General features: G+C 43.1%; 1 protein-coding gene across 1 annotated transcript in view; it reads right to left on the bottom strand.

The window, feature by feature from the left end:
• The window catches only part of ABCA13 (ATP binding cassette subfamily A member 13), a 2655493-nt gene that overhangs the window by 1584079 nt on the left and 1043892 nt on the right, over positions 1 to 27522 (bottom strand). Inside the window, exons 28-30 of the mRNA XM_085606362.1 lie at positions 20829 to 21158; positions 13525 to 13594; positions 9528 to 9662 (exon numbers count right to left, since the gene is read on the bottom strand). Of these exons, the coding sequence (XP_085462488.1) occupies positions 9528 to 9662; positions 13525 to 13594; positions 20829 to 21158 (535 nt within the window). The remainder of the gene's footprint in view (positions 1 to 9527; positions 9663 to 13524; positions 13595 to 20828; positions 21159 to 27522) is intronic.

Genomic DNA, 27522 nt, shown 5'->3' with positions numbered 1-27522 from the left:
TACTGCCTCCTCTCACTCTTTTCACCCTCTGCCTGAGCACGAACAGACCAGACGATCAGAGTTTGTAAATAACTCGTTTATCCAGCTTTTGCACCACCACCAACTAGTCATGAATACGACCAATTGCTGGGTGTGTGGGTTAATGCCACATACCATTAACAAGGGTATTCCCTATTTGGTGCTGCCATTTAGTTTCAATGGATCGTCATGGGCATTCCAGACCATGTTTCTCTATGCTCTAGATACGTACTCCCCTCGCCAACCGCGTTCCATCAGACCTATCACCAATAATAAGGCTTTGATGAAAGAAGTTGCCGATATGAGCAGGGATATTGATGCATACTCATCCATTCCCAAAGAAGAATTGAGACCTTATGTAGGATGGAACGCGACGGGTTATAGTATTAGTCTGGGTGAAAGACAGCGAAAAATCTCATCCCCAATCTGGGTCGTACCCCACATGGGTCGGTTCTGCTTACAGGGTAATGGTCAGAATCCAAGAGCTCAACTGGGAAGAAGTGACTGTACTGAAACGTACACTTTTCCGTCACAGTTTTCCCCTGCGTTTTTGGCTGCCAAGGGCACATATTTCATCTGCAATGACCGAGCATATACATGGTTGCCCCCTGACTTCTCGGGCACATGTTATATTGCGAACTTGCTACCGCCTACATTTACTGCCGCCTCTGATTATTACAAGACTAGAGTTGTGAGAGGTGTGATTAGTAAGGAGGATACTGCCGGTCAGGAAGCGGGAGACTTCTTCTTGGGTTTCCTGCCATTTTGGGGACCTATGGTGAATAGTAGGAACCTGAGACAACTGACACGTGTGGTTGAATCCACCATTAATGTAACGGCTGGTGCCCTTGGTAATCTGACAGCTGAGCTCCAAGCGGATCGCCTTATGACTTTGCAGAACCGCATGGTTCTAGACGTTATTCTTGCAGACCGTGGTGGGGTATGTAAGGTTATCCAATCCAGTTGTTGCATTTTCATACCAGATAACGCTCCAACAGTCTATCAAGCCATCTCCAAACTCCATAAAATATCTGAATCCATACACGTGGATAAGGGAGACTGGTCACTGGTGGGGTGGTTCTGGGAACTGATATCTGCCTGGGGTTGGAAAGTTCTGATGGTCATTGGAATGATCTTAGCCATTCTTTTCCTGTTCTGTCTGTGCATACAGTGTGCTCCTGCGATATGTGGCCTCTGTGCTACCTTATGTGTAAGGAAACCTGTATCGAGGGACGAGCTAAGTAATAGGATGATGCTACAGCAACATCTCCATGACTTCGTGAACATTGACCTAGACTCGGATTAAGATGAGTATAGTGATTGCCTATGTAAGGGCAAAAGGAGGGTCTGTCGTACTTTAATATTCGGGACCGCGTAGGGGACAGGGTCCTACCCCCGTCTATCTTGGTATCAGCAAACCGCAAATGGTTAATGTGGCATGTACGAGTGCTTTATATATCGTTCTAGCTATGAATGCATTGTGTACACGTTGTTTCACGTTACTACGCGGGTTCCATTTTGGAAGCGGTGGCCATCTTGTCATTGCCCTCACATAGGCTATAATGAAGCAACTACGGGCCTTGCAATGCATGTGCCTTTCCTTGACTCTTCTGTGACCTGGGCAGCTGGCTCTGCTGCCCCAGGTCAAACTGGTCTCACGAGCTCCCCTTCCTCCGTCCACCTGTGATTAGCATCAGGGCTTGACCCATCATAAAACCCTTTCATTCTACACGAGCCTCCGGCTAATCTCTTTCACACCTGACTGTTCCTGCTTTATGACTTGTTTCCCAAAACAGGAGATGCTCATGTTTATTGGGGGGTCTATTGATATCAAATGCGGGATCTGAACCTTACTGTGTAAATCATTGTGGGCTGGCCGAACTGGAATGTGGGATGGTCATCATGACTCTGCCTTTTTCTTTGTAATGTACACTTGTTTATTACCGTATCATAAAACCTAGGAATGTATGCTTGAGGCAGGGAAAAGCGTATTTAAGAGGAAGTCCGTTTCTATGATTTTCAGCAGTCTCCTGAGAACATACACGCTGTTGTACTTCTAGGATACCTGTAATTGGTCTGCAGCCAATAAACGATCTTTGACTTGACCCAGAAGACTCTGTGTTTCTGTAGGTCTGGAACAGGGTGAACCCAGAAGTCATAGGGTGTGTGCCCCTGCACCGCTGGGACTAAAATACCCAGTACTTCATTGTGTCAAATACTGTCTCAGGTAGGTGCATGCTGCCCCTTTTCCTCCTGCTGCTGCCTTTGTGGATTTTCATGATGCTGGCAAGGCAGCAGGAAGCTTCAGAGAATCAGAGCCGGGGGTTGACCATTCATCGGTGTTTCTTAGAAGTGCAGACCTGCATCTATATATCTGAAAGTGGACATTTATTCTGCACCATTTAGTAGATGCAGTAGTTTGGGGACTTTGGAGAATGTGTACAGTCAGACATTATCTTCATCATCACCTCGGCCGACAGGTCTCTATGGGTGCAAAGGTTCTAAAGGATTTCTGTAAAGTAACTGTAGACTGCACAGTGGGTGAAAGAAGTTACTAGCGCTCCAAGTGGACAATCTGCGGTGTGAACCTCAACTCTAATCGAGCATGGATACTAAGGTGACACATCTAACCAAGATATAGAACTCAGTCCATGCCCATTATAATAAGCGCACAGGCAGAAGGAAGACATTGGCAATGCATTGATTCAAGATTAGCTGCAGGAGGAACCATTCTCAGTTATCCCAGGGCAGAGGCCCAGGAACTGTATGAAACAACAGTTGTTGGACCTGCCTTTTTTGTAGGTTTGTCCCCAAACCTTTTGCCTTTTGCCTCCTATTTCGCTGACCTGGTTTTTGTTGGTTTTAGGACTCTGGGTACTTTACCCCTGCTGATCAGTGTTAAAGTGCATATGCTCTCTGTCTAAATTACAGTTCTGATTGGTTATCCATGATTGGCATATTTGATTTACTGGTAAGTCCCTAGTAAAGTGCACTGTGTGTGCCCGGGGCCTGCAAATCCAATGCTACCAGTGGGCCTGCAGCCCTGGTTGTGCCACCCACATGAGTTGCCCTGCAAACATGTCTCACACCTGCCAATGCAGTGTCTGCGTGAGCAGTTTTAAAATGCCATGTCGACTTGGGAAGTGCACCCACTTGCCAGGCCCTAAACTTCCCTTTTACTACATTTAAGGCACCCGTCAGATAGGCCCAAGGTACCCCAATGGGCAGGGTGCAGTGTATGTGAAAGGTAGGACATGTACTGGTGTGTTTTACATGTCCTGATAGTGAAATACCCGCCAATTTGCACTAGCCCTCCTATAGGTTATCATTGGAGCTGCCTGGTAACATTTTACAAGAGTAACTTTCAATTGGGAACAGATAGAAATGTGTAAGTTACATCTTTTAGTGAATGTGGTTTTTAAATTGTGTGTTTGAAAATGCCACTTTTAGAAAATGATTGTTTTCTTGTTTAAACATTCTGTGTCTCTGCCTGCCTGGGGAATCAACATCTGGTTTAGACTGACAGTGGCTGTTTGTGCATTCACTCTAAACAGTCACAAAAAGGCAGTTGATGTGTGCTCTCATATCCTGATGAGTCTCCATGAGCTAGAGTGGTGGGAGGAGTTGTTACCTGCACCTGAATAGGGCTGTTTCTGCCTTTCACAATGCTGTCTCCACCTCCTGCAGTGTGGCTAAACCAGGGAGGACAGAGCTGGTTCTACTAAGGCACAGAGACTTTCTTTTAACCTGCATATTTCAAAGGCTGAAAGCAGTATAAGTAGGGGAGCTCTGACCTCAGAACTTTATAGCACTTCTAGATTAAGAGGACCCTGCCAAGAAGAAGAGCTGAAGAGCTGCCAGGAGTAGTACTGCCCCTTTGCTGTGTATTGCTTTGCTGAGTTTGTCTGCAGTTGCTGCTTCTGTCTTTGGGCAGTGGAAAGGATTGGGCTTGTACTTGCTTTTGTATCCTGCTTAAGAAGATTCTCTAAGGGCTTGAAGTAGAGCTTGCCTCCTGTTAAAAAGTCTCAGGGACACAAATACTTCACCTGCAGCATCCCTAAACTCCACTCCTGGGAGTTCTGACCTGCTTTGTGGTGTCAACTCCAGTTCTAGGCCCTTGGAGGTCGTTTTGCTGCTCCTGTTGCTGAAAATCCATGCATTGTCCTTCCAGTGCTGTGTTTCCATCCACAAGCTGCCATGTGGGTAAAAAACACACGCATCACCGTGGTGCATCCAAAAATATTGATGCAGCACCTGTCAGCTTCTGAAGAAACCACAGTAGCCCGAGTCCCGAGCACGGAGTCTCCAAAGTTAAATACTGCCGCTGTAACTCCGACGCAAGCCCTGCTGGAAAAATGGACGCACAACCAGTCTGCAGCTGCAGAAATCGCAACTGCATCGACCCATAGCACCTGGATTTTCTCACACATCGCACCTGTATGCCAAATCTACATCAATACTGGGCTTTCAGTAAGAAACCAATGGCCACCTCCCGTTGCAGTAAGAAACCGACGCATCACTCCCCTGGAACAAGGAACCAACACATCACCTTCCCTGTGCATTAGGAACAAATGCATCACCTCCCCTGTGCCAGTAATTTTGGCGCATCCAAAGTACTTTGTGCTTTTCAATGGACAAAACTGTTTTTACCTTTTAAAAGTCATATTTTGATATCAGTGTGCTGGATTTTCATGATTTTGGTCTTGCTTTGTTTAGATAATGTTTCTTTATTTTACTAAACTGGTGTGTTGTCCATTTGTAGTGTTTTCACTATGTCACTGTGTGTTATATACAAATGATTTTCGCATTGCCTCTGAGATAAGCCTGACTGGACTGCTCATGCCAAGCTACAAAGGGGGTGAGTAGGGGTTATTATGGGTGCGTAACTCCTTTATCCTGACTAGAAGGAAGTTTCCCTACTTGGACAGGGTACAAACCTGCCAACTATAGACCCTCATTTTTAACAACAGTATTTCTGTTCTTGGCATTAAACAATGTGAGCCTGGGTTACACTGATGCCTAAGAAAAAAGTGGATGTATTATCAAATAAAAGCATTATGTCTTCAAAAATTTCTTTAAAATATCTGATTCAAAAGAGGCACGGGTAGTCCCAAGGGACTCTTTACCCCAGCTGGCTCGAAGGCATCACTCGTCCCTCTCTCTGGAACAACCTCATTTTTAAGGACTTACCATAGAGGGTAGATTTTGAGGGGTGGATTCAGGTGACACCCCTGATCTCCTACAAATTTATTTGAGTTATTTTGTCTGAAATAAAAATGATATGGTACAATGTGTCCAATCACGAAAGCAGGTCTGTGCAAGTTCATAATTAATCGAAAGCATGTATGAATCAAGTTTGGCATAAACGTATGTATAAACAAAACAAGATTAAACATTCACAAAAACCGTCAATGTTTTCAGATTCCACGTTGTACCGCAGCTTGGTCATACTCAGGGCCGCAGCTGAACTTGTAAACAAATAAGTGCAAGGGCCCTCCTCAGGATGCCACTTCTGCTTACGCCACCGATTTCTCCTGCCAGCACTGCAAATGACAGTATCAACACAACTACTAACGCTCACACTTCTAAAAGTGTGACGATTCAGACTTTTCAGGCCCCAAAGCTATAAGAATTTGGTTGGGCAGCAGGAATTCGTCATTTTTAATATATATTGAATTCATAAACAACAGTTATTGTGCTCATCTCTAAATTTGACAAACAGTGTCACCATGTGGTCGACTGTCATAGGTGTCGGCACCGAATATCAGAAACCGCCAGCTCAAATTAAGCACTGCTCTAGGCCAGAAGAGGTGACATTTCCAGGGTGCTGTAACATACTTCATTTTCTGCCTATTCTGGGCAGAAATTAGGCATAAAATGCAGAGTCTGTGTATGCCACACAGAATTCTCCCTGTTTTGCATTTCTCTGGCTGTTTTTCTGGTGATATGTTTAAGGCATGCAGCGACGCAGCCAAACTCCCTTCATCTTCATTCAACATCTTTTAGTTTTCTACAATGACTTTTTGCACATTTGTGTCTGACATGAGTACTCACAGCATCATACACATAGTAAGTGCTATTGTGCGTTCTGCCGATACTGAATCACCTAAATGCTCTCTACTCATATTACTGCCCCACTAAGCAGGGGGGAGGTCGACAGACTACGGAATAGATATTATTTATTTAATTAATTATACCTATTCAGTCAACTCCCCCTGACCCCCTGCCCCGCCTCCGTCCTGCCTCACCGCGCCTACCTTTGCAGGCCGCCGCTGCTAAGCCATCCAGTCACTTCCCTGCCTCCTATCAGTCTTCTCGGGGTGTGCAATGAACTCATAATTTGCTTTCCAATAATTAAACACAATTGCAACAAAATTACGTGTAATTACGTAAAATGGAAATCAGTCATTTGGCACTATATTTTAGTGCAAAATGATTTCTTGCTTCAATTTTTGATGCGAGGACGCATTTCATGCTAAGAAAAATAGAAAAGCAAAATAGTAACAAAAAAAGCGTTGTCAACAACAACAGCTAGTATTCTGTTGTTGTCGTGAGTTTGTGGTAAAAATTTCTCAAAAATTGCATGTTTGTGTAAACATTTTACTGAAAACAATGCGTAATTAAGTGACATGATATAATGCCATAATTTGATTAATTTTGCATAGCGCAAAATTCCTTACATTATATCAATTACACTGGCACACTTGGTTACAGCGCTCTGCCCATCATCTCCTTGTGTTTGCTTTGTTTGCTCTAAATTGGCAGGGTATGCCCACACGTGGGTCCCTTGCTCATTTTACCACTGGATTCAAGCTAGCCTGGCTGATGAGGGGTGTTACCCCAAAAACGGTCCCAGGATGCTTATTTCCTGTCCAGGGAAGACCTGGCTTGGCAGTTCGGGCTGGACTGTTCCCATGAGGCACAGAGTCAAGACTGGTCTGCATATAGCGGGGTCTGAACTGGGGTGGCGAAGTGAGCTAAAGAATGATGATGGATTCAACCCAGATCTGTGACTGGGGTGAGTGTCTAGAAGGTTTTAACGCTCCGCCCATCATCTACTTGCGTTTACTTGAAATTTCACCCAGGTCTACTCTCTTCTCCTTAACTCCTACATGCATGTGCCACGTAGTATTCTTCGTATTAATATTATCCAAATAGACACACTAAACATTCACAGGTTACACAATTCTGGGACCTTCAGACATAGTCTTAGTTTCTATGTAACCACAACTCAACACCTTTGCAGACTGTACCCATAATGTACAGTCCCTCAGTGGGTGACTCTGTATATACCCCTTAACAATTTCATATTACTTAACTCATCTGTAGTTAACAATATCCCTGTATTTGGCTCATGTGTAGTGTATTGTACTGAATTATATCATTTACATATTGAATTTGCACCACTGGTGTTATGCCATAGCAATAATGAACATTTATTATGTTCGTGGCAGCCCTGGCTCATATGTATAATGGAGTGATTAAATATTTCCAGGGTGCTTTTTGAATGATGGTTTGGTGTTGTACTGGAGGAGTGTGCCAGCCATTTTGCTGTGGACGTGGCCTTGTGCACAAGCATGTCAGTGATGAAGAAGATTGGAAGGTGCATACATGCCTCTCCCTCTTCTGCTTCTGTATCCATCTTGTGGTTGTACTGCTTAGGACACACTGCATAAAATATTAGCAGGGGCAAAAGATGGAAAGATGCACAAGACCAAAGAGTTGCACTAGGAACGGAGAGCACACGTCAACCAATTCACACTGGCTAGTGGACAGCTGTATAATACTCTATAAGTGATTGTGCCAGGAATGGCACCTACATATGAAGGCCACAGAATGTCAAATAAGAAATAGTTTTGAAAGCTATATAAAGGGAGTCATTAGATGATAATATAAATAATGTGAAAAATGACATGTTGCCAACCAGCAACGACTCACTAGAACTGCAATTTAGCATTAACGTCTGGCAATCACAATCCATTCGAACGCTGTAGTTAAGATAAGATAAGGGCGGCCACTGGGATTATGCAATTCTATGTGGTGTTTACCACATAATTACGTACTTTCCACAAAATTATTGTTTCTAGCCCAAATGAGTCAAAGGTTATGAATAAATATGTTACACGTGGCGCAATTTACAGTTTGATTCACAAGTAGCAATAAGTCTCACGTAGCAAATTGATAACATCACATGTGCTGTGAGTGCACAAAGACAGTAGAAGGCAACACGTAGATGCTACCCAAAAGCCACAAATTAATGCATGATCATAGGTTAAAAAAATACATTGATAAGATCTGCAGGGATTTACTATGTCAGCAGTGCATGCCAATTCGGAACCCAAAGGCATTAGCACAGCTCATCATTACAGAAAGACCAGGATAACGTTCACTGAGGAGAAACCTGGACATGCTTGAAGGAGATTTTACCCAAGATGCCGTGTAACTTCGTCCAGCAGCAATGCCTATTGGCTGTCTACCATCACGCCAGCTGTTGGTGGATATGGTATGGCACTCCTCTATTGTTCTACCCTAGCAAGCATTACATGACGTCACTTGAGGTCGTCCTACAGCCATTTTTTACAACAGGTAGGTATTGTCGGAGCTTCCTCCTCCAAGTGGATATATCTGTTGAATGGCCGTGTTCACCAGAGTCTTAAAAGCTGATAAACTCAGGCAATGAAAACAAAGGGGCATATCAACAAGGGCTTTATCTCTGCTTTTTTGGCTTTAAAAGCCAAAAGAGCAGAGATAAAACTAGCACCCTATCAACAACAGGGTGCTAACATGCAAATTCGCATGTTAGCACCCTTTTACTCTACGCTTCCCCTTGCATCTCTAATGAGATGCAAAGGGGGCGTTCCAGACTAAAATAATAGGAGAAATGTCGCTAAGCGACATTTCTCCTATTAACAAGAATGTCGCTAACCCTGTTAGAGACAAAAAAAAGCAGTGCTAACCGCGGTTAACGCTGCTTTTTTACGTCTGGTATTTTTCTGACTTAGCCATGATATCCTATGGAAGGAGGATATCATGGCTAAGTTTGTCTGTCCCTATCAACAAGCTAACGTGAGATTATCGCTGGGTTTCCAGCGATAATCTCACGTTAGCCACTTAGCGTGAGGATTTTTATCGCTATTGAGATAAGCGTTGCTAATAGCACGCTATCTCAGCGATAAAAATCAACGCTAGCCGCGATAATTACCCTAGCGCTAAGTGCGCTTAGCGATAATTATCGCCGGTTGTTGTTGATATGCCCCTATGTTCAGTGCATGTCGGGCAGGGGGTAAGTGGGCTTTATCTTTTTGTCTGTGTGCTTTACTGTGCCAGTTCAGCTGTAGACACTAAACTTTATTTATAAAAAAAAGTTTTGAATATTATCTTTCAAATTTAAGTGACAAAAAAGTAGAAAAGGCAAGAGTTGTCACAAAAGTAAAAAGGATGTCACAGTATATTGCGTAGTATGATATAGCTTAAAAAAAGATATGCATATATACAAAAAAAGTTCTTACCGGGAATTACATTGGAAAAATACCAGCCAGCCACAAAATATATAACTGAGTCGATAAACATCATCCCAGATGCCCATCCAAAGTTCATGGCCCCTGCCTCCTCCAGGGGTTGATATAGGTTACTCCACTGAATCCCTGTGGAAAGAAGACACAAGTGAGAAACAAGTGAGATCCATGGGCGCACAACCTTGCCATGCCTCAAGTTTCAACAGTATCATGCTTAAAGCACAATGAGGTGACAGATGCAGTAGCACTGGCCTCCGCCCTTCTTTTCCAGCAGTAAAGTCTATTTATCAACACTTAATGCATATTTCTTTGATGTGCCGAAATGGCAGATATGAGAGAACAAAACTAAGGAGTGGAAAATATACCCATATGAAATAAAACATAAACACATGCCACAGGCAATATTGTCCATCATCTCTTTTGGATGGAAAAAAAACATCTTCGCAGCTACTTCTGGGTTCTGGGTGTAAAGACCAATGAATACAGGATGAACTTCCTCAATATTGTTTTGGTCTCCCATTTTGCTCTATCAGCTTTTTTTTGGCATACAGTTTTTAAGGTAATCACTGCTGTAAGAGCCTTTTTTTGTTTGTTGCAGATCTATATAGCGCAAACACGACCCGAAGGTATTGCAGCGCTTTACAAGAGCACCAGTTACGTTACACAAGGACACATTCAATTTAAAAAAAAATGTTTGGCAGGCACGGGGAGATTAAGTGATTTGCCCTGAATCACAGGATGTGGAGTCAACCACGAGGCTCGAACCTTGGTTTCCCGGCTCCAAAGTCGGCTGTCTAGCTGTGAGATGACATACTCTCCCCTTTTCAAGGAGACAATTATTGCAGCCAACCTGCAGGCAATCTGGGAATTAACCTAGGGAGGTGTTAGCAAGTATTATCCAGTAATTATCACTGTATCAATTGACTGTTTTTTCAAGTGAAGCCCAGAGAGGATCTGTCAAGTAGCTGGACAGACAGAGTCTAAACATAATTCTTATCTTATCACAATGAACGGTTGGACATCAAACCCTAACCAGATAGAAAAGGTCTTCTTTAGAAGGGTTAAGGGTGTGATTGGGAGAGAAGAAGATGTCAGAGTGTTTGAGCCTTCTTCGAAAACTCTTTGTGCTTCGGTGATGGTCTGATAATTGTTTAATTGGGGTGATGCTTGTGAATTGTTTTAATACTTCAAACAGCATTTTGTCCCTACTTCAGGTTGGGGCAAGCTTTAATAATATAAAAGACAATGGGGTGTTTAATATCTTCTTCTTTTAAGCTCTTACAGAAGGAATGTGATAACCTGTGTTAGATGAAATTGGGTTTTGGTGCCAAATGCGCACCAATTCTTTTTTTTATCAATTATTTTGTTTAGAAGTAAACCTTTAGTCAGAGGTTTTGTGTTTGCTACCCTTTTCCTTTTTGGGTTCCACGTCATTGATTATCTGAAATAAAATTGAGTTGCACAAAGAGCTTAGCTGGTTGCTTTCTGAACATGATTTGATCATTGTTTGGACAAATCCAGAGCTATAGACTTTTACTCGGGAACGCCATTTAAGATAGAATGAGAGTGAGGATTGAGCCTATGATGTGAGATGGCACAGTGCAGTGTGTTTTTCACTCAGAAAGGAGGCAAGCCAGGAGTCTGAGTTGTGTGCACAGTCATACCAGTGCAAGTTAAAGTAGATGACATACTTTAAGGAATACATTTGTTGCACAATTAATCTGAATAAATCACATGATGTGGATTTGCTACTTCATTTTAGTGATTTATCAAAAATCAGATAGGATCAGCAAAACGTTGAACTTAAGATAAGATTGAAACATGGGAAGATGGTAATCAGGCAAATATTCCAACAACAGGATATGAAGACAACATTAAAACGAGTAAACCTTCGGCTTGGCAGTGCAAGACTAGACTGCATCTGATGAAATAAATACAATCTACAAACCAGAATGCAGGTTTCTTGTCAATATTTTGGAGGTTAACAAGTCTGGCAGGTAGTTAGGGGAGTGAGGGTGGGAAGCTTTCCAGGTGATGCTCAAGCATTTTATTTTGCTTTGATGGCTAATGGGAAGTACTTATAATGTGTGCCGAGATTGAATTGAATGTATTTCCCCTGCATTTGAGGCAGATTTGCTGACTTGTCACCACGTATGTGAGAGTAGTTGTAATTGCACATTCCCAGTGAAGTGTCTTCTGTGAGGTAGGATCCACTATCTGCTTTTGCATGTGGTTTTGTTTCTGTTTTGCCCACTGTGATGCCAGGGAGAGTTGTTGCCCGTCTCTGCAGCTTTCTTGGCCCGAAGAAGGAGGATGGTATCCTTTCCAGCTCACCATTGTTATGCACTTGGGTGCTGTCTGTTTTGACTTAATTCATGACTGATTTTTTCTTATCAATCATCTTATCTATTCACTTTGTATACTGTCTCCTCAACAAGACACACAGTAAGCTGGGGGGAGCAGTCTTGCCTCATACCCTTGCTCCTAACACAGGTAATGCATGCCTTTGTACAGTGAGCCTAAGGACAGTTTGCCGTAAGAGACAAATTGCCCAACACCGTTGAAAAAAGTGGGGAGGCCTTTGGGATATGATGACAGGTTAGGCGGAACCTCACAGCAAACAGTTCCAAACGGGTGGTACGGTAAGCCCCAGGCCTGTGCTGAGCAACACAACCTGCAGTATTGAAAACATCTGTGCTAGAAAAACATGGGTGAGCGACATATTTTATTCCCTTAGAAGTTAAGTTCCTAGTATATGTTTTTCTTCCTTGCATCAAGGGTGACAGATCTGGATGCCCTTTCAAGCCAGACCCAGATGACTGTCTTGGTTCTTCTGTTTTCTTATCAGACCATATGGGTTATTCTGACTTCTCATCCCTGAATAAATACACCTCAAAACTCGGCAGACCAAAACCCCATGACTGCGCATCTTCTTGAAACATGCAAAGAGAGAAAGGATCTGATCATGATTTCTGCTGGGAAGGTACTTTGGAGAATCAATGTTGGTGGAATAGCGTGGTGTTCGAGGTTTAAATGATCCATTGCAAAGGTTGAGATCGGGCATTATGTAGTCAAGTCAGTTAGAAGTAGGACTCCTAAGCTTAGTGAGGATGAGTAGTGTATAGGGTAACTGGGTGAGGGATTACCTCCTATCAAGGGGAGGGAGAAACACCCGCATTTGGATATTTGATTAGAATATCCAGTTTATCATTGAGAGTGGAGAAGACAACATAAGGTCTGTCAAGTAAGCTCAGATTATCAGTTGGCATTGTCGATGAGAAAGATCTGGGGCTGTATTACAGAACGTGCCACAGGGTCGCAATGGGCATGATTTGTGCTCCCAAGTGCACTGGTAGGTACAACCAAATGGGGGGGGGGGAGAGAGAAGAAGGCATGTCTGAGAAGGGGGAAGTTGTTAGATGGTTTTCATATGTGTCATATATGTGGACCATGTGGAGTGTATGGGAGTAGGGTGTGGCAGGGCCGAGATTAATGGAACTCAGATAGTTTGGAAGTTGGAACCAATGCGGCCTGGAGATCACTAATAAAGGAAAATACTGAACATGCAACATTTTTGAAAAGTGGTAATGTTACTAACGTCCACAATTTCCTGATATAAAGACAGACATCCACCATACATGACTGTTTCTCTTTTTCTGAAGTTATGTGAGTCAGGAGCATGCTAAGTGGTATCATTATATGCGCTAGCATGTATGCAAGTGGAGGCCTATGCAGCGTTTCTCGTACTGATTGCGTGTACGCATTCAGTTAATTGATTACAGCAGTTATTTCAATGAGTTGAATTACATGAAGCCGTTTTGAACAAACTGTGCATCTGTGTTCATTCATTTGATCAGAGCAGTTTTGTATTTGAGATTTCAGTTAAATTCATATAACACCCCAAAGACAAAAAGAGCTGAACTTTTTACTGTTAAAAAATAGATGTTCCATAATATATTCATTAAAATGATGCGCACATCGTTTATCTTACCTGTTCCTTGTCCTTCAAAAAAAGTAATCAAGAAAATGCCTTGGCCAAATGCAGTTGTAGACAGAAGGCACTGCAGCGGAAGCAACAAAAAAAACAAAGCACACACAATGATTATGCAAAACAGATACAGTGAAGTATATCATGAGCTAGTGGGTTTGTACAAAAGAGCCGCAGGGTTAACTACAAATCCTATGAATATCTAAGATGGAATAAAATGTTTCACTCAGAAAACGCATAAAAGGAATTTATGAACGGGAGATAGAAACTGATTTGTGTGGTGCAATAAATACCCCACACAGGAGACAAAAGACCTTCTCAGAGGCTCTGTGTGCAGTGCTTGTGCTTTTAGACATAAAACGCGGGCTCTCAACCCGTCATGGAAAGACATTTCAGATGTATTTCTTTTTTAGTGCAGCTGTTTTAGTATTCCGTGCACTGTTAAGCTGATGTGATAGAAGTCCGCATGTGCATTCCCTTAATTGAGTAGTTACGATGTCAAAAGCATCTTTCAGACCCACTCTAACACTTTCCGCTTACATCAACAACAAATGCTGACTCCTCGCACTACCTTTCATTTTCCACCTCATTCAGCACACACCACACCTCACAAACACCACACCAGATATGCCATCAGAGAATATTAATCACCTAGAACACACCATTTAACACAGCACACATACAAGTCATCATTTGTCCACAACTAAACATACAAAATCAAACTACACAATTCAAAACACGTCCACCGCAAAACCATGCACATTCGACTTCTAAGATCACTTCCAACAAAAATTATGTACTAATATTGTAATTCATATAATGTACAGTTTATAACCCAAAGCCTGTCATGTCTCCTTCAACAACATATAAAAGCATTTCATTCAACACACATAAGATGTTTAATTGGATGTGCATTTCCCCTTCACCACTACTACACACCAGACCACACACGCTATATTTTCTTTACTTCTGCTACACCAACGATACAATACCGACACAACTCACAACCCTTCTTACCAGCCCTCTTGCACACCATATTTCAAAACTCTCTCAATACGTTACTGCCCACAAACCCTCCAATAAAATATATATCCTGAAATCCACAAACACCAATGTCCGCTCCAGCAACGTGACATACACAAACAACTGCACATACCACTGCCAACAATACACAATACCTCCAGAGTCCCTAAGTCCAGCACTTTGGAACACACCATCCCACACACAACTCTCATCCTACCATTCGCAACACAATACTGTAATCATTTACTTCCCAATAAGTTGTACAAGCACTGGCCTCCAGTCAAACATGACACAACTGACAGCAAAAACACAAGAGTATACATCACCAGTGAAACATCTATCAGACTCATAAAAGGAAATATACCTCAAAAAAATATTGTGTCTGCTGCAAAAAAACCTTTAGCCTCATTTATGGGGAAAAGGGCTTTTTGCTGCACTGCCCTATTCCAAAGTGAAAGGGCAGGAAGGCACCGCATTTATGGAACATGGTGCACTCCTGTCCTTTCCCACTGTGCTGGCTCACTATTTGCTGCATAGTGCCAACTCAGGCACCATTGCACCATGGTGCAAGGTGTCTGCGTTGCATGCAGGATTGTTTTTTGAAAGTGTACCTTCCTGCACATAAAGAATCCAGATAGGTGTTTTCCTTTTTTATGTGTGCTGCAGAATGAAAAACCGAGTAGAAATAAAAATATGTATCCTCCTTATGCCTTGCTCTGGGGAGGTGTAAGGTTTTGGCGCTGCCCCAGGGTCACGTGATTAAGTAAATCCAGGGCAGCATCAAAATCCATGGGTGTTGCTTTAGAAAATCCACCACAACGCCCATGGGGCAGAGTAAGGCAACGCAGCGATTTGCGCTTCTGTATCTTACTTGATATCTACGAGGCCCTGCATGGCCATGTAAATTGGCTGTGCATGGCATCATAGATATGATTGAGAGGCTTGTGCTGCCAAAGCGTCAAAAAAGTGATACTCCAGCGGCACAAGCCTCTCATAAATATGCCCCCTTGTGTCATGTGCAAGTCACAGATTTGTCCATCCTCTATATGCTGAAGATAGGATTACTACTACATACATTAAGTCCTGGAAGATAACTATGTGCGTCCTCTGTACTGTTTAAGTGGCCATATTGCTATCTTATCATTCTTCTTATTAAGTTCTCAAACATTTTTAAAGCAATTTCAGTCTGATCAGGGCCAGACTGGGAACCAAAACCGGCCCTGGCAAAGTGCTCGGCCGCCTTCCCGCCACCCCCGGGTCTTGGGGAGCCGCCGAGCTCTTTGCGAGGTCTGGTTTTCGGCCGATTTTGTTACAAGGACGATTTTGCAGCTATGCTGCAAAAACGGCCCCCAGGGGCCCAAAACCGGCCCCCACACGTGTGGCGCACCGGGGGATTGCCCGGTGCCCGCTACGGCCAGTCCGGCCCTGAATCTGACATGGGAGCTTCTCACGAGACTTTATCATGCACTTTAGAACTACTTGGCTAAATGTGTTTTAAAATGATCAGAGTTTGCTATCCATTTATATTAATTGTTTCTACCTAATCTGTAATCTATTTTGCCACATAAACTGGGCCAAAGATGCTTACATTTACATAATTTTGCTCAATTTTAGTGGACTAAGATTGAATGTAAATGCGTGACACTTATACTCCCCTACAGCATTTAGAATATTAATAAAATCTGATCTATTATGAACAGTATATTTCCAACTGACTTGCTCTTCTTCAAATCAGCTTTGAGAAGACTGACCTTTCAAAGTGAAATTAACATCTTAATCCGTTGCACAAGTAAGTGATCCTAAAACACTCTAAAGTCGTGGGGTTCCTTTTTCTGCAAACAAAATTAGTTTTACGGAATCAAAACATTTGGTATGACATGTTGGACTGGACTGGAACAAGGATTATATTTATAAATGAAAAATGCAGAATACTAGCACATAGAATGGTCCTACGAGCGTGGCCAGAATATTTCTAACAAAACTAATTGCCATCCAGTGGCTTGGAGCAGAGCATTTCTTCCTGGGGTTTGCGCTAAAATGTTCAGTTGAAAGCATCCCTTCCACTTCTTTGGTCCTTATCCAATATCTTGGTTTGGGGAAATGTCCCTTGTTAACCCCACTAACCTGTTGGCCTGGGAGATAAACAATTCTTTCTTAGTTGCATCTGCTTGACATCGGCTTACATCTAAAATTGTAGGCAGTCCAGAGCAATTTAACTGTGAGTAGGGCTTGTTAGTAGCAAACAGGCTGTAGAAGAGCTTTTAAAACAAGGATACTCCAACCATAGAGTTGGCTTTGTGGGCTGATATCTACCAAACTGTAGTTGTTGGGGTCTTTCTGCAAGGCAGGACTGGTGCCAATCCAGATGGCTCAAATGAGCGGTGAGTCCCAGTGTGACATTTGTTTGGTCAAAACCATGTTAGAACTTCACCATGTCAGTCGAATTAAAATGGCTGCTTTGCTACTATCAGAGTTTTGGTTTTCTCTGAAATCAGGATTTGCATAAGCTTAGTTGCTGACATGGACAGTGACATTATATTCAATATTTTGGAATCAAACCTCTTCTTCCATTGAATTCACTGTGAAGGGTAAATTCAGATAATGATGATAATTGCAATGCTGTCTCGTTCTGGCCGTTTGACTAAGGTGCTCTGATACGTGAACCACCATCCCTTTAATTGCCATAATTGCAATTTAGGCTGGTGTGCAACTGAGTACCGCTGCACTGGCCAAATGAAGGTGCTGATGCCATGCTCAAGGAAATCTCCTGAGAAACAAAAGAAAGTTACATCCATGAGGTTTTCAATTTCTGCAGAAATGGGAGAGACAGACATTCGCTCTCTCTTCCAGTTCCCATTGTAAGAAGGCACTCAGTTTTCTCCTTTTCTTCTACTTGTACCACTCCAAGATGAAGAATACCTGGCCCAAAAATTCCTACATGTAGAACAAAGAAGAGGAGTAAGACAGGTGAACTAACAAAATAATATTGTGTCAGTGTTTGTGGTTCATTTTTGCTGGGGAGAAGGGGGAGCATAATTCCTTGTAATATTGTTGTTCCTATTTTTGCCTCATGGATGTTCTGCTGAAGGATCTCTCAAAGTTCTTGTGGTCATGTCTCATCAATGTCCTGTCAGCTCCCTTTGTTTTCTGAAACACGTAATTCTTTCTGGGTGGGGAAGAGGGGGTAATTCTGCATCAGTTTTTTCCCCATTTGGTGATTTATACCTGAGGAGCTTGCTAATTGCATTTATTATGAGTGTGAGCAGGAACAATGGCGACTACAAAGGGATGGGTTTCACTCTGGGAAACCAGAATAACTCAAGGAATGACTTCAGCTCGCAGCCATCTGACACACCTAATTATCATACCTACTAATTTTTTTGTTTTAAAGGAACACAAATGTTGAAAAACGTAATGTATCCGTAGGTTTTGTTTTAAGGGGAATCTTGAGAATGGATTTTGTGACAGACTTCTCAAGCAGAATTTTAGATATGAACATTTAAAATGATACGCAAATATTTAAAGTTTGAAAAGATTTAACCATGCTAAATGACAAATCTGAAGCACTTGCAAGCCAAAATAATCATAAAAAGAAATAATTCAGTCAAAGACTAAAACAGTTCAGGACAATAAATTCAATAGCAATGGAGGCACGTACACCAATTTTTTGAAACTCAGTTAAAATGATGTGACTCGTTGTTTTTCCGAATATGTGTTTCTCATATGTTCTTGCTAACAACAGAATATCAGTCTATTAGAGTCATAGATATCAAACTTTATGGCCCTTTGTATAGCATCAAAATTACACCCATTCATGTTAGTATAACTCTCAGTGTCATAGTAAAATGGGTTTTATGTGACAGTCGCTTGACCTCACTGGATCATTCTGGAGAAAACATGGCATCATCAAAGAAGAAAATGATCGTAACAGAAGCAAAGGCGAAAGGAGGAGAAGCGTCCTGAGGTGTGGGGTCCCTTGTAGCCAGAACACTATGGATCCACTCTCCATGGCATGCTCAAGCATGGGATTTTGGATAGCACCCATGCCTCTTGTAGCAACAGTGCATGAAGAAAGGTGGCTAGCTGACTGGCCTGCTTCACTGGGCAGAGGTGAACGTAAAGAATCTTCTGCAGTTGCATCAGTTTTGTGAGAGACACCTGACGATGCAGGAAAGAAGAAGGCCACCACAGACTAGAGAACATGAGCAGGAGAAGACGGGCAATCTTCACCAAGATAAAGGAACCTGAAATAAAGAGGTATCAGAGAGAAGTTCAGGCCTAGAAAATGTACACAGTCTAAACCGAGTTCCCGGGCATGTTTAGCATGTCTGGTGTGAGATAATGAAGAGGTGTTTGAGTGTTGGGGTGCTTGCTTACATGGAGGTGTGAATGGTGGCTCAATTGTTTACATGCATCTAAGACAGTAGTTTCTATATGGAATTTCAGGGCACCAGGACACAAGGTCCTAGGTTGAAAAGGTGTCCCATTGCCCAACTGTAAGCATTAACTCACAATAGAGAAGTCACCTGTGTGGAATCAGGTAGCATAACGATATCTGTAGCAAAATCATATTTTCTGCATGGTCACTCAGGTCTTTTCTTGGGCCTTATATTGCTGGCATTGAGAACCCATGCCCAATGAAACTGCTAATCTGTGACATGGTGTGTGTGGCACACATATATGACAAATATATACGGCTGCCAGGAGCATCAATTTGCTCTTGCTAAGCTTCAGTTTAGAGGAAGCACGGTAACATATGGCAAGATAAAATTATTTGACTATGTAGGAAAACCTATATCATATCGATAAGTAACCTCCAAAGTGTACCCTGTATGCGTCCAATGCATTGTGGCTAATATATATATATATATATATAATATATATATATGTATATATATATATATATATATATATATATATATATATATATATATATACATACACATATATATATACATGCATATATATATATACATATAAATATATATATATAAAAAAAATAAGTGTGCCTTCACAGTGACTGAAGACCTAAAACCGGTTTCAAGGTGTTCAGTTATTTTTCCATGTCACAACACTAGGAGTGAGTAAAATATTTCGTTTTCTATCAAAGCCTGGGCAAATGCTAACAAAGAGTTTTTCAAATGTATTTATCTTAAATTTTACAATCTGATTAAATGGTGAAATCTTATTATTGAGAACTTAAATTTGTCAAAATTAAATTGAGCTGCCTGCCCAGGAACTGGCCTAAAACCTGTGTCTACTACTCACCCCATCTCCAACCTGAAATATACATTGCTGGCTGGGAGAGTTGACGACTTGCTTTGAAGGTAATGGCCTACCTCTGAGCTCAGGAAGGACTCGGGGCGTTAACTATTGACCACTCAGCAGTTAATAGCTACCTAGGTGTGAACGGGAACATTTAGCAGAACAAATGGCAGCCTTAGCGATACCACCTTTGACTTGGAGAAACCAGTAAAAGCTGCTCCTATTTATTCACAAGACCCTCCGAGATAATCAAGCTCCGGGCACAGTGGGGGAAAGAAACTGTTTGGATCATGAGTAGTGGAATGAGAGCTCATATAAATAGGGTAGTGGCCAAGGAACTCATGGTATGCCTATCTGGTGGCAGAAGAGTTTGGTCTTATTGAAAAAGGGGATGGTAGGTAAGGTTACAATTAAACAAAGAAGAAGTACTGCAAAAGAATGTGGGACTACAAGAAACTAGTTAGGGTTGGCTGGAAGAATTTCTCCAGTCACTGGCTATTTCTGAGAATACACATGGCACCTCAATCACAAACTCCTCAGAGTATTTCCTGGACCATGGAAGACTCCAGGTACAAAAGAAGAAAGTCCTGTTGTAAGAAAACTCCAAAATGCTGGTGCAAGAGGTGGACTCACTCAAAGAACTAAGAACTCTTAACTCTTGCTGGCACTGATTAGACTCTGTCGGAGACCATGCTAAAGAGAGAGCTCACACCTAAACGCCTGTCCTGAGGAGCTATGTGCTGTAAAGCTTTCTCAGCTGTATTTTTTCCTTAAAATATGTCTCACTTGAAAAAGTTAACTGTTAATTGTGCATGGTTTTTAACCTTGTGTTTGTCAGAACATTGTTATTTTATCAGTACAAAAGATTGAATTCATCATTTTATTTTTAAACTTGCTGAAAACTGAGAAATGGTGTATAAAATAAAGTCTTCATATAGATATTAATTGGGAAAAGGAATATATAAACTATTCACACATCTAGCCAAATGATTGTTACAAAGCACATAATATAATCTTACCACAAATGTTTGGGCCACAAGACTGAATTGTTTCTGTAGGACGAATAGGACAATGTATGGTAAAAAGCTGATCATATAAATCAGACTTGCACAGAGACAGGCTGTGTTGGCACTACTGAAAAAGGCACTGATCAGGTAGCTCATCATGACCACAGCAATCCCAAAATCAATGAAGAAGATGAAGAGGATAAAGCCATTGCTCTGGAAGAGGATGCCGCTGACTTTCAGGATGATGACCAGTGTGCAGCTGCTGATGGCAAGCATAATGATACTCTCCAGAAACCAAGCCAGGAAATGAATGGATGGATGAACTCCCATCATCTTCATGTACTATGAAAACAAAGTAGGAACCGTATTAATACTGACAGTGGTTACATCATAAAGTTTCAAGTATATGTGTCCCTTTTTTCATTTTTTGTTCAGACGTAAGTGGAGCAGTACCTGTAAAACTGGTCACTATGAAGTGTCATTCAGAGAAAGTTTATATATAGCATTTTTACCTGGAATACTATTTTCTGCACACTTATGTCCCACAGACCAGACAGAATGACTTGGCATGTATAAAAGTATCCCCCTGGACTGTTTTTCCAATCATCCATTCAGACATAGATTATTTTGTAAGTCCTCTGTAGTGAGAAATGCCAACTGTAAGAATGAATTTAAAACTGCTTCATTACCAGGGAGTGAATTTCACATCTTGGAACACAGTATCTGTTTTGGCAAGTCACCCATCGACATTAATGGCAGTCATACGGCCTGATTTAGATCTTGGCGGGACTGATCCCAGAATCATTTTTTTGGGTGGCCATCTCGCCCACCACCTTGGCGATCTGCCCGATTTAGATGTTGAATGGGCATTGGAGGGAAGACCGCCACAGTCCCGTTGACTCCACCAGGATCTGTCGACTGCGTCAGAGGCTGAAGCGACTGTTGGAGGGAGTCCTGCGAGATTCCTGCCGTCCAGCTTACAAAGTGCCTTTCTGTCATGGCAACTGTGGTTGGGAAACATCCGAGCTCAGGTTGGGGAAAACAAAGAATAAGAGGTGGAAATTCAGAATTTTTAGGGTCCCACCACCGACTCCATCTTCAAAACCATTGTCCACGTCCTCGCAGTGCTGCTGCTACTTGACCATGACGCTCAGCCACCCCATTGTCGCCAGATTCTAAGGTAGGCTTTTGTGGTGGGTGTGTATGTACAATCAACGGTGTGTGTATGTTGTTGGTGTGCCATGCTATATGTAAAAACAATAGTCAGTAGACATTACCTACATATACATATTGACATATACGCAACATATATATGAATTGAAATGTAAATAAGTACTACTTACCTGTTTCCATGCCACCATTGCCCAACTATGTCAGGACCCAGCTGCCAGGACACCCCCAGTACAATAGGAACATCTAAATTGCCTCGGCAACAACCCGCCGGCCTGACGGCGATGGATTAATGGTGGCCAATACAGAAGACCGTCACCGCGGTGGTCTATGTCTATTGCCGTAACATCTAAATACGGCGAGTGGGACACTGTCAACTTAACGGAGTACTGGGGACCACCACGGGATGGCTGGAAGACCGACAAGATCTAAATCAGGCCCATAGATTTAGTAAAAAATCCTCAAACGCACTTGGGGGAATGGATCTTGAGATCCCTGCTAGCCCTAAATACACAGAAGAGTCTGTTTCACCCTGGAGGCAAGTTTTATTGTGGCTGTCTTTGATTACCAAGCAATAACAATTCTTAAGTACAGGAACATAATTTGCAGATAATTAACATTTAGTTTTAATCCCTGATCCTAGGGCCGCTTACCCAATGAACATAGTCTTCAACGAATTTAGCGTACCTCTATTTTTTTGAAAAAGTATTGGAGTATCAGTTTACTTTAAAGGAGGAAGTGTGCTTTGGTACTCAAGCAGACTGTCTACAAAGCAAATTTAAGTAAAACATATTTAGGCCAGTTCATAAAAGCATTCATGAGTATTTGAAATACTATTATTTGAGTACTCTTTTACATACTCTTACAGCCTTTGTGAAACGGCACTGAAAGATCCACTTTCCAATTAGTAAAAGTGCTCTACAGTATATGAATAATGTTTGAATAGTACCACAGTCTCACCACTGCCACCTCTTACTCCCCAGTGTACCCACAGTCACAGTCGCCTCTCTGCCTAAACAGTTATCCCACTGCCTTCTTTCTTAACATTGCTGCCTCCAGACTGCCCACTGCCATCTTTGCCTTATTAGTGACATTTCTGCCTTGAGTATACTCACTGCTCCCTTAGGGCCACCTCTGCCTCCCAGTGCCCCTACTGCTCCCTAGGCAATCTGTGCCTTTACAGTCTCCCCACTGTCTCCCAGTGCCATCTCTGCTCCTGCAGTTTCTGCATTATCCCCTAGAGTCCTACACCTACCTCAGAACCCCTAAAATGTTCCTGATGTCGACTGTTTCATACATAAAGAGAAGCTCCTAACCTCTGGAGCTGAGATCGATGCACTCGTGTGAGGCAAGTACCATGAAGTTGATGGGAGTTTACAGTACTCAACGGATGCAGGGGTGGGCTCTTTGGATTTTCTTCATTCTCTGATGTGCCGAATCATGAGTCAATTCATAGAACCTGAGGCGCACAGCCCAGCCTCCTAGAACATGCTAGTTATAAAATGTATGTCACATCACAAAGCTGCCCTACAATCGAGTTAAGACCCTGACTGGGTGCTGACGGGCATAGACAGCAGATCTGTGGACTCTGCTTCCCCACTCTTCCATGCATATCGCCCTCTGAATAAACGTAAGTCCAAGTCCAACACACGATTGAAAGACCCTTCAAACCCCACGAGAAGACCAGACAGCGGCTATCAAGCAAGTAGGCCACGAGAAGTGTGTGTGGGCTCTCATTGGTGAAAAGGGTACTGCTGCACAAGGATTCACAGCTGCTAGACAGTGTAGCCACAACCGAGCTAAGGGTCCTGCCTGAGTCCAAATCTATCTCTATCTTATATGTAGTATCACCTCTTAGCCCACTCTTAGCACCATTCATATCCATGCAGCAAACTCCACCTCTCATCCACAGCTCCATTTGGTGAGTATCTGCACTTCTGTTTGCCATTTAAAGTGCTGAGCAATATAAACAAATGATGCGATAATATCACACAGAAAAAAACTGCAGTTCAATGAGTAATAATGTGGGAACCCTCTGTAAATCGCCCAAAGCAATTAGAGGAGCCATCTTGCTGTTTGAAAGCACACATTTATAGCGGACATCTGGTACCATCTGCACCCTGATCTTTGCTCGCTTTACCATAAAACACTGTTAACCCCTTCGATGCTCATGACGGAGCGGTTCCGTCATGAGCATTGGTTGGGCTGTGCTTATAACGGAACCGCTCCGTCATGAGCACAGCCCCTGGGGGAAGCGCTGGCGCTCCCCCCCTGGGGCATCGATCGTGCCCCCACAGAAGGGGATGGCAGCGGAAGAGTTTCCGCTGCCACCCCTGAGCCCCCCCACGCTTCCCCATGACGTCAGCGCGCGCCGACGTCATCAGGAAGCGTTGGACGCGCTGGAATTCATTTCTTCCAGCGCGTCCAACGGAGCAGCAGGCATGTTTCCTTCTCCGGTGGGGCCGCGGGGGTTATTTCTTCAGTATTGAGGCATCGGGGGAGAGGAAAGAGTATTTCCTCTCCCCTGATGTCTCAATACAGGGCATTCCTGCTCCACGATCGCGCACAGCGTCGCCATCGTGGAGCAGGGATGCCCCACTAGACACCAGGGATGTGTTTTTTTTTATTTAGGAAGCGACCCCTTAGGCAAGGGTCGCTTCCTTGGGGTGATAATTATTTATAAGACTTTTCTGCCCCCCCTGGGGGCTGATTGGTCTTATAATTTGCCGTTTCTGCTCCCAGGGGGGGCAGAAAAGCCCACTAGACACCAGGGATGTTTTTTTTGTATTAGGAAGCGACCCCTTAGGCAAGGGTCGCTTCCTGGGGATGATTTATTTTTATAAGACTTTTCTGTCCCCCCTGGGGGCAGATCGGTCTTATAATTTGCCGTTTCTGCTCCCGGGGGGGGGCAGAAAAGCCCACTAGACATCAGGGATGTCTTTTTTAGTATTAGGAAGCGACCCCTTGGGCAAGGGTCGCTTCCTGGGCCCCCATTTTTTTGGTGAGACTTTTCTGCCCCCTCTGGGGGCAGATCGGTTTCATTTTGATGCCGTATCCGCTCCCAGGGGGGTCAGAAAAGCCCACTAGGCACCAGGGATGTGTGTGTTGTTGTAGGAAGCGACCCCTTGGGCAAGGGTCGCTTCCTGGGCCCCCATTTTTTTGTAAGACTATTCTGCCCCCTCTGGGGGCAGATCGGTCGTTTATGTAGCCATTTCTGCTCCCAGGGTGGGCAGAAAAGCCCACTAGACACCAGGGATGTGTTTTTGTGAGTAAAGGAAGCGGCCCCTTGGGCAAGGGTCGCTTCCTGGGGGCCCAAATATTTTTCAAGACTTTTCTGCCCCCCCTAGGGGCAGATTGGTTTTTTGTGTAGCCGTTTCTGGCCCCAGGGGGGGCAGAAAAGCCCACTAGACACCAGGGCATTAGTGTAAATAAAAATGGAAGTGACCCCTTTGGCAAGAGTCGCTTCCAGGGTGCAATTTTTATAATATGTATTTGGCCCACCCGCCCCGGGACAGAGTAGCCTTTTTTTTTCCTGCTGTTTTCTGCCCCACCTGGCACACAACCCGATTGACCATTTGGGTAGTAACATAGCATGTTATAATGTTTATTGTTATATTTTTTGTGAATTGCAATTGTAATGTTTTTTTTTTAACTTTTTTGTTCTAGGTGAGGGCTTTTGCTCTTTTCAGTTTGCCGTGTTGTTACTGGTGGTTCTGCTGTTTGTGTATTTTGGTAAGAGACTATTTTTTGTACAATGTAAATGTGTTTGATTTCTCTGCATGAATTTTTTTTGCAAATGGTGTAATAATAGCAGTATGTTTGTTTTTTGAGTGTCAAAAACGTTTTGCATTGGTGCTCGATGTGTATTTTGTTGTCTTGTGAGTAATTTTTTTTTTTTCTTCTTTCTAGTTGGATATCGTTGGTTTTTGCTGTGTCACTGCAGAGTTGGTTTCTGGTGAGTGCAGCTGTCTCTTGTAATTGAATTGTATAGTTTTTGAGCACATTGATCTTTGTGATAAAGGTACACATTTCTTTACTTACTTGGTTTGCAAATTGTTGGTTGTTGTTGACTTGTTTGTGCACTCTTCTATCTTAGTAAGTATAATGGCTAGCCGCAGGATTACTGCTCAGCAGGTTGTTGGTTTGCTGTTTGAGTCTTCCTCTGACCATGGTTCAGAGACTGACTGCATCTGAGGGAGAGGAGGCAGGGGACGATTCTGGCAGTGAGTTTTCTCTCCGTATGGAGTCATCGGATGATGAAGATACTCTTAGTGCGGATAAAGTGCCTGTGTTAGAGGAGGAGACTGATGTGCCGATAGTGCGGCAAGAGGCATCTGGGCTGCAGCCTGGGGCTGCAAGGCTTCCCGTTGGTGTAGTGCGGCAAGAGGCTTCTGGGCTGCAGCCTGCGGCTGCAAGGCTTCCCGTTGGTGTAGTGCGGCAAGAGGCATCTGGGCTGCAGGCTGGGGCTGCAAGGCTTCCCTTTGAAAGTGATGACCTCTGGGTTGCCCCTGGCATGGTGCAGCCGGCATTGCTTTACTGGTGTTCCAGGGTGTAGAGAGAATACTGAAAACTTTTTTCCGGTAAATTTTTTTCAGTTGTTTATGGACGATGTGTTTTTGGCAGAGATTGTTGAGCAGACTAATTTGTATGCCGAACAGTTGTTGAGGGACAACAGTGCCAGTCTTAAGCCACACTCTAGAGCTACCCGGTGGACTCCCACAAATCTTGAGGAGATGAAGAAGTTCTTGGGTTTAACTTTTTTGATGTGCTTGCTAAGGAAGCCATCAATGTCTTCATATTGGTCTAGCAGTCCCTTGATGGCAACGTCTATTTTTCCGGCAGTCATGACTCGTGACAGGTATTTGCTTCTGCTTCGGATGATGCATTTTGTTGATAATGGTTTAGCGTTGCCACGAGATCACCCTGAGTGTGACCGTCTTTTTAAGATTAAGCCTGTCCTTGATCACTTTGTTGATCGATTTTCTGAGATTTATGCTCCTGGGAAAGAAATTGCAGTGGATGAGTCTTTGGTGTTGTTCAAGGGCCGCTTGGTTTTTAGACAATACATTCCTAGTAAGAGGGCACGCTATGGAATAAAGCTGTATATGCTGTGTGACAGTAGGACTGGATATGTCTCTAATTTCAGGGTGTACACCGGTAAGGAATCCAGGATTAACCTCCCTGGTTGTCCGTCCACTTTTGGAGTGACTGAGAAAATTGTTTGGGAACTTGGTAGAGGATTTTTTAACAAAGGCCACCATTTATATGTAGATAACTTCTACACTGGTGTGCGGTTGTTCAGGGAATTGGCCAAAGTGGACACTCTTGCTTGTGGCACAATCCCCTCTAACCATAAAGGTTTCCCAAAAGAACTTGTTTGTCAAAAGCTTGTGCGGGGACAGCGCAGTGCGTTGCGTTGCCAGGAGCTTCTTGCAGTGAAGTTTTCAGACAGGAGAGATGTCTACATGCTGACTACCATCCATGATGAAAGCACTGCACCAGTGACTGTTTGGGGTCAGGTTGCTGAAGCGCGCAA

The sequence above is a fragment of the Triturus cristatus genome, chromosome 5_2 (assembly GCF_964204655.1).
Source record: "Triturus cristatus chromosome 5_2, aTriCri1.1, whole genome shotgun sequence".
Lineage (NCBI taxonomy): Eukaryota > Metazoa > Chordata > Amphibia > Caudata > Salamandridae > Triturus > Triturus cristatus.
The sequence above is the reverse complement of the archived record's forward strand: the minus strand, read 5'-3'. Positions and strand labels throughout refer to the sequence as shown.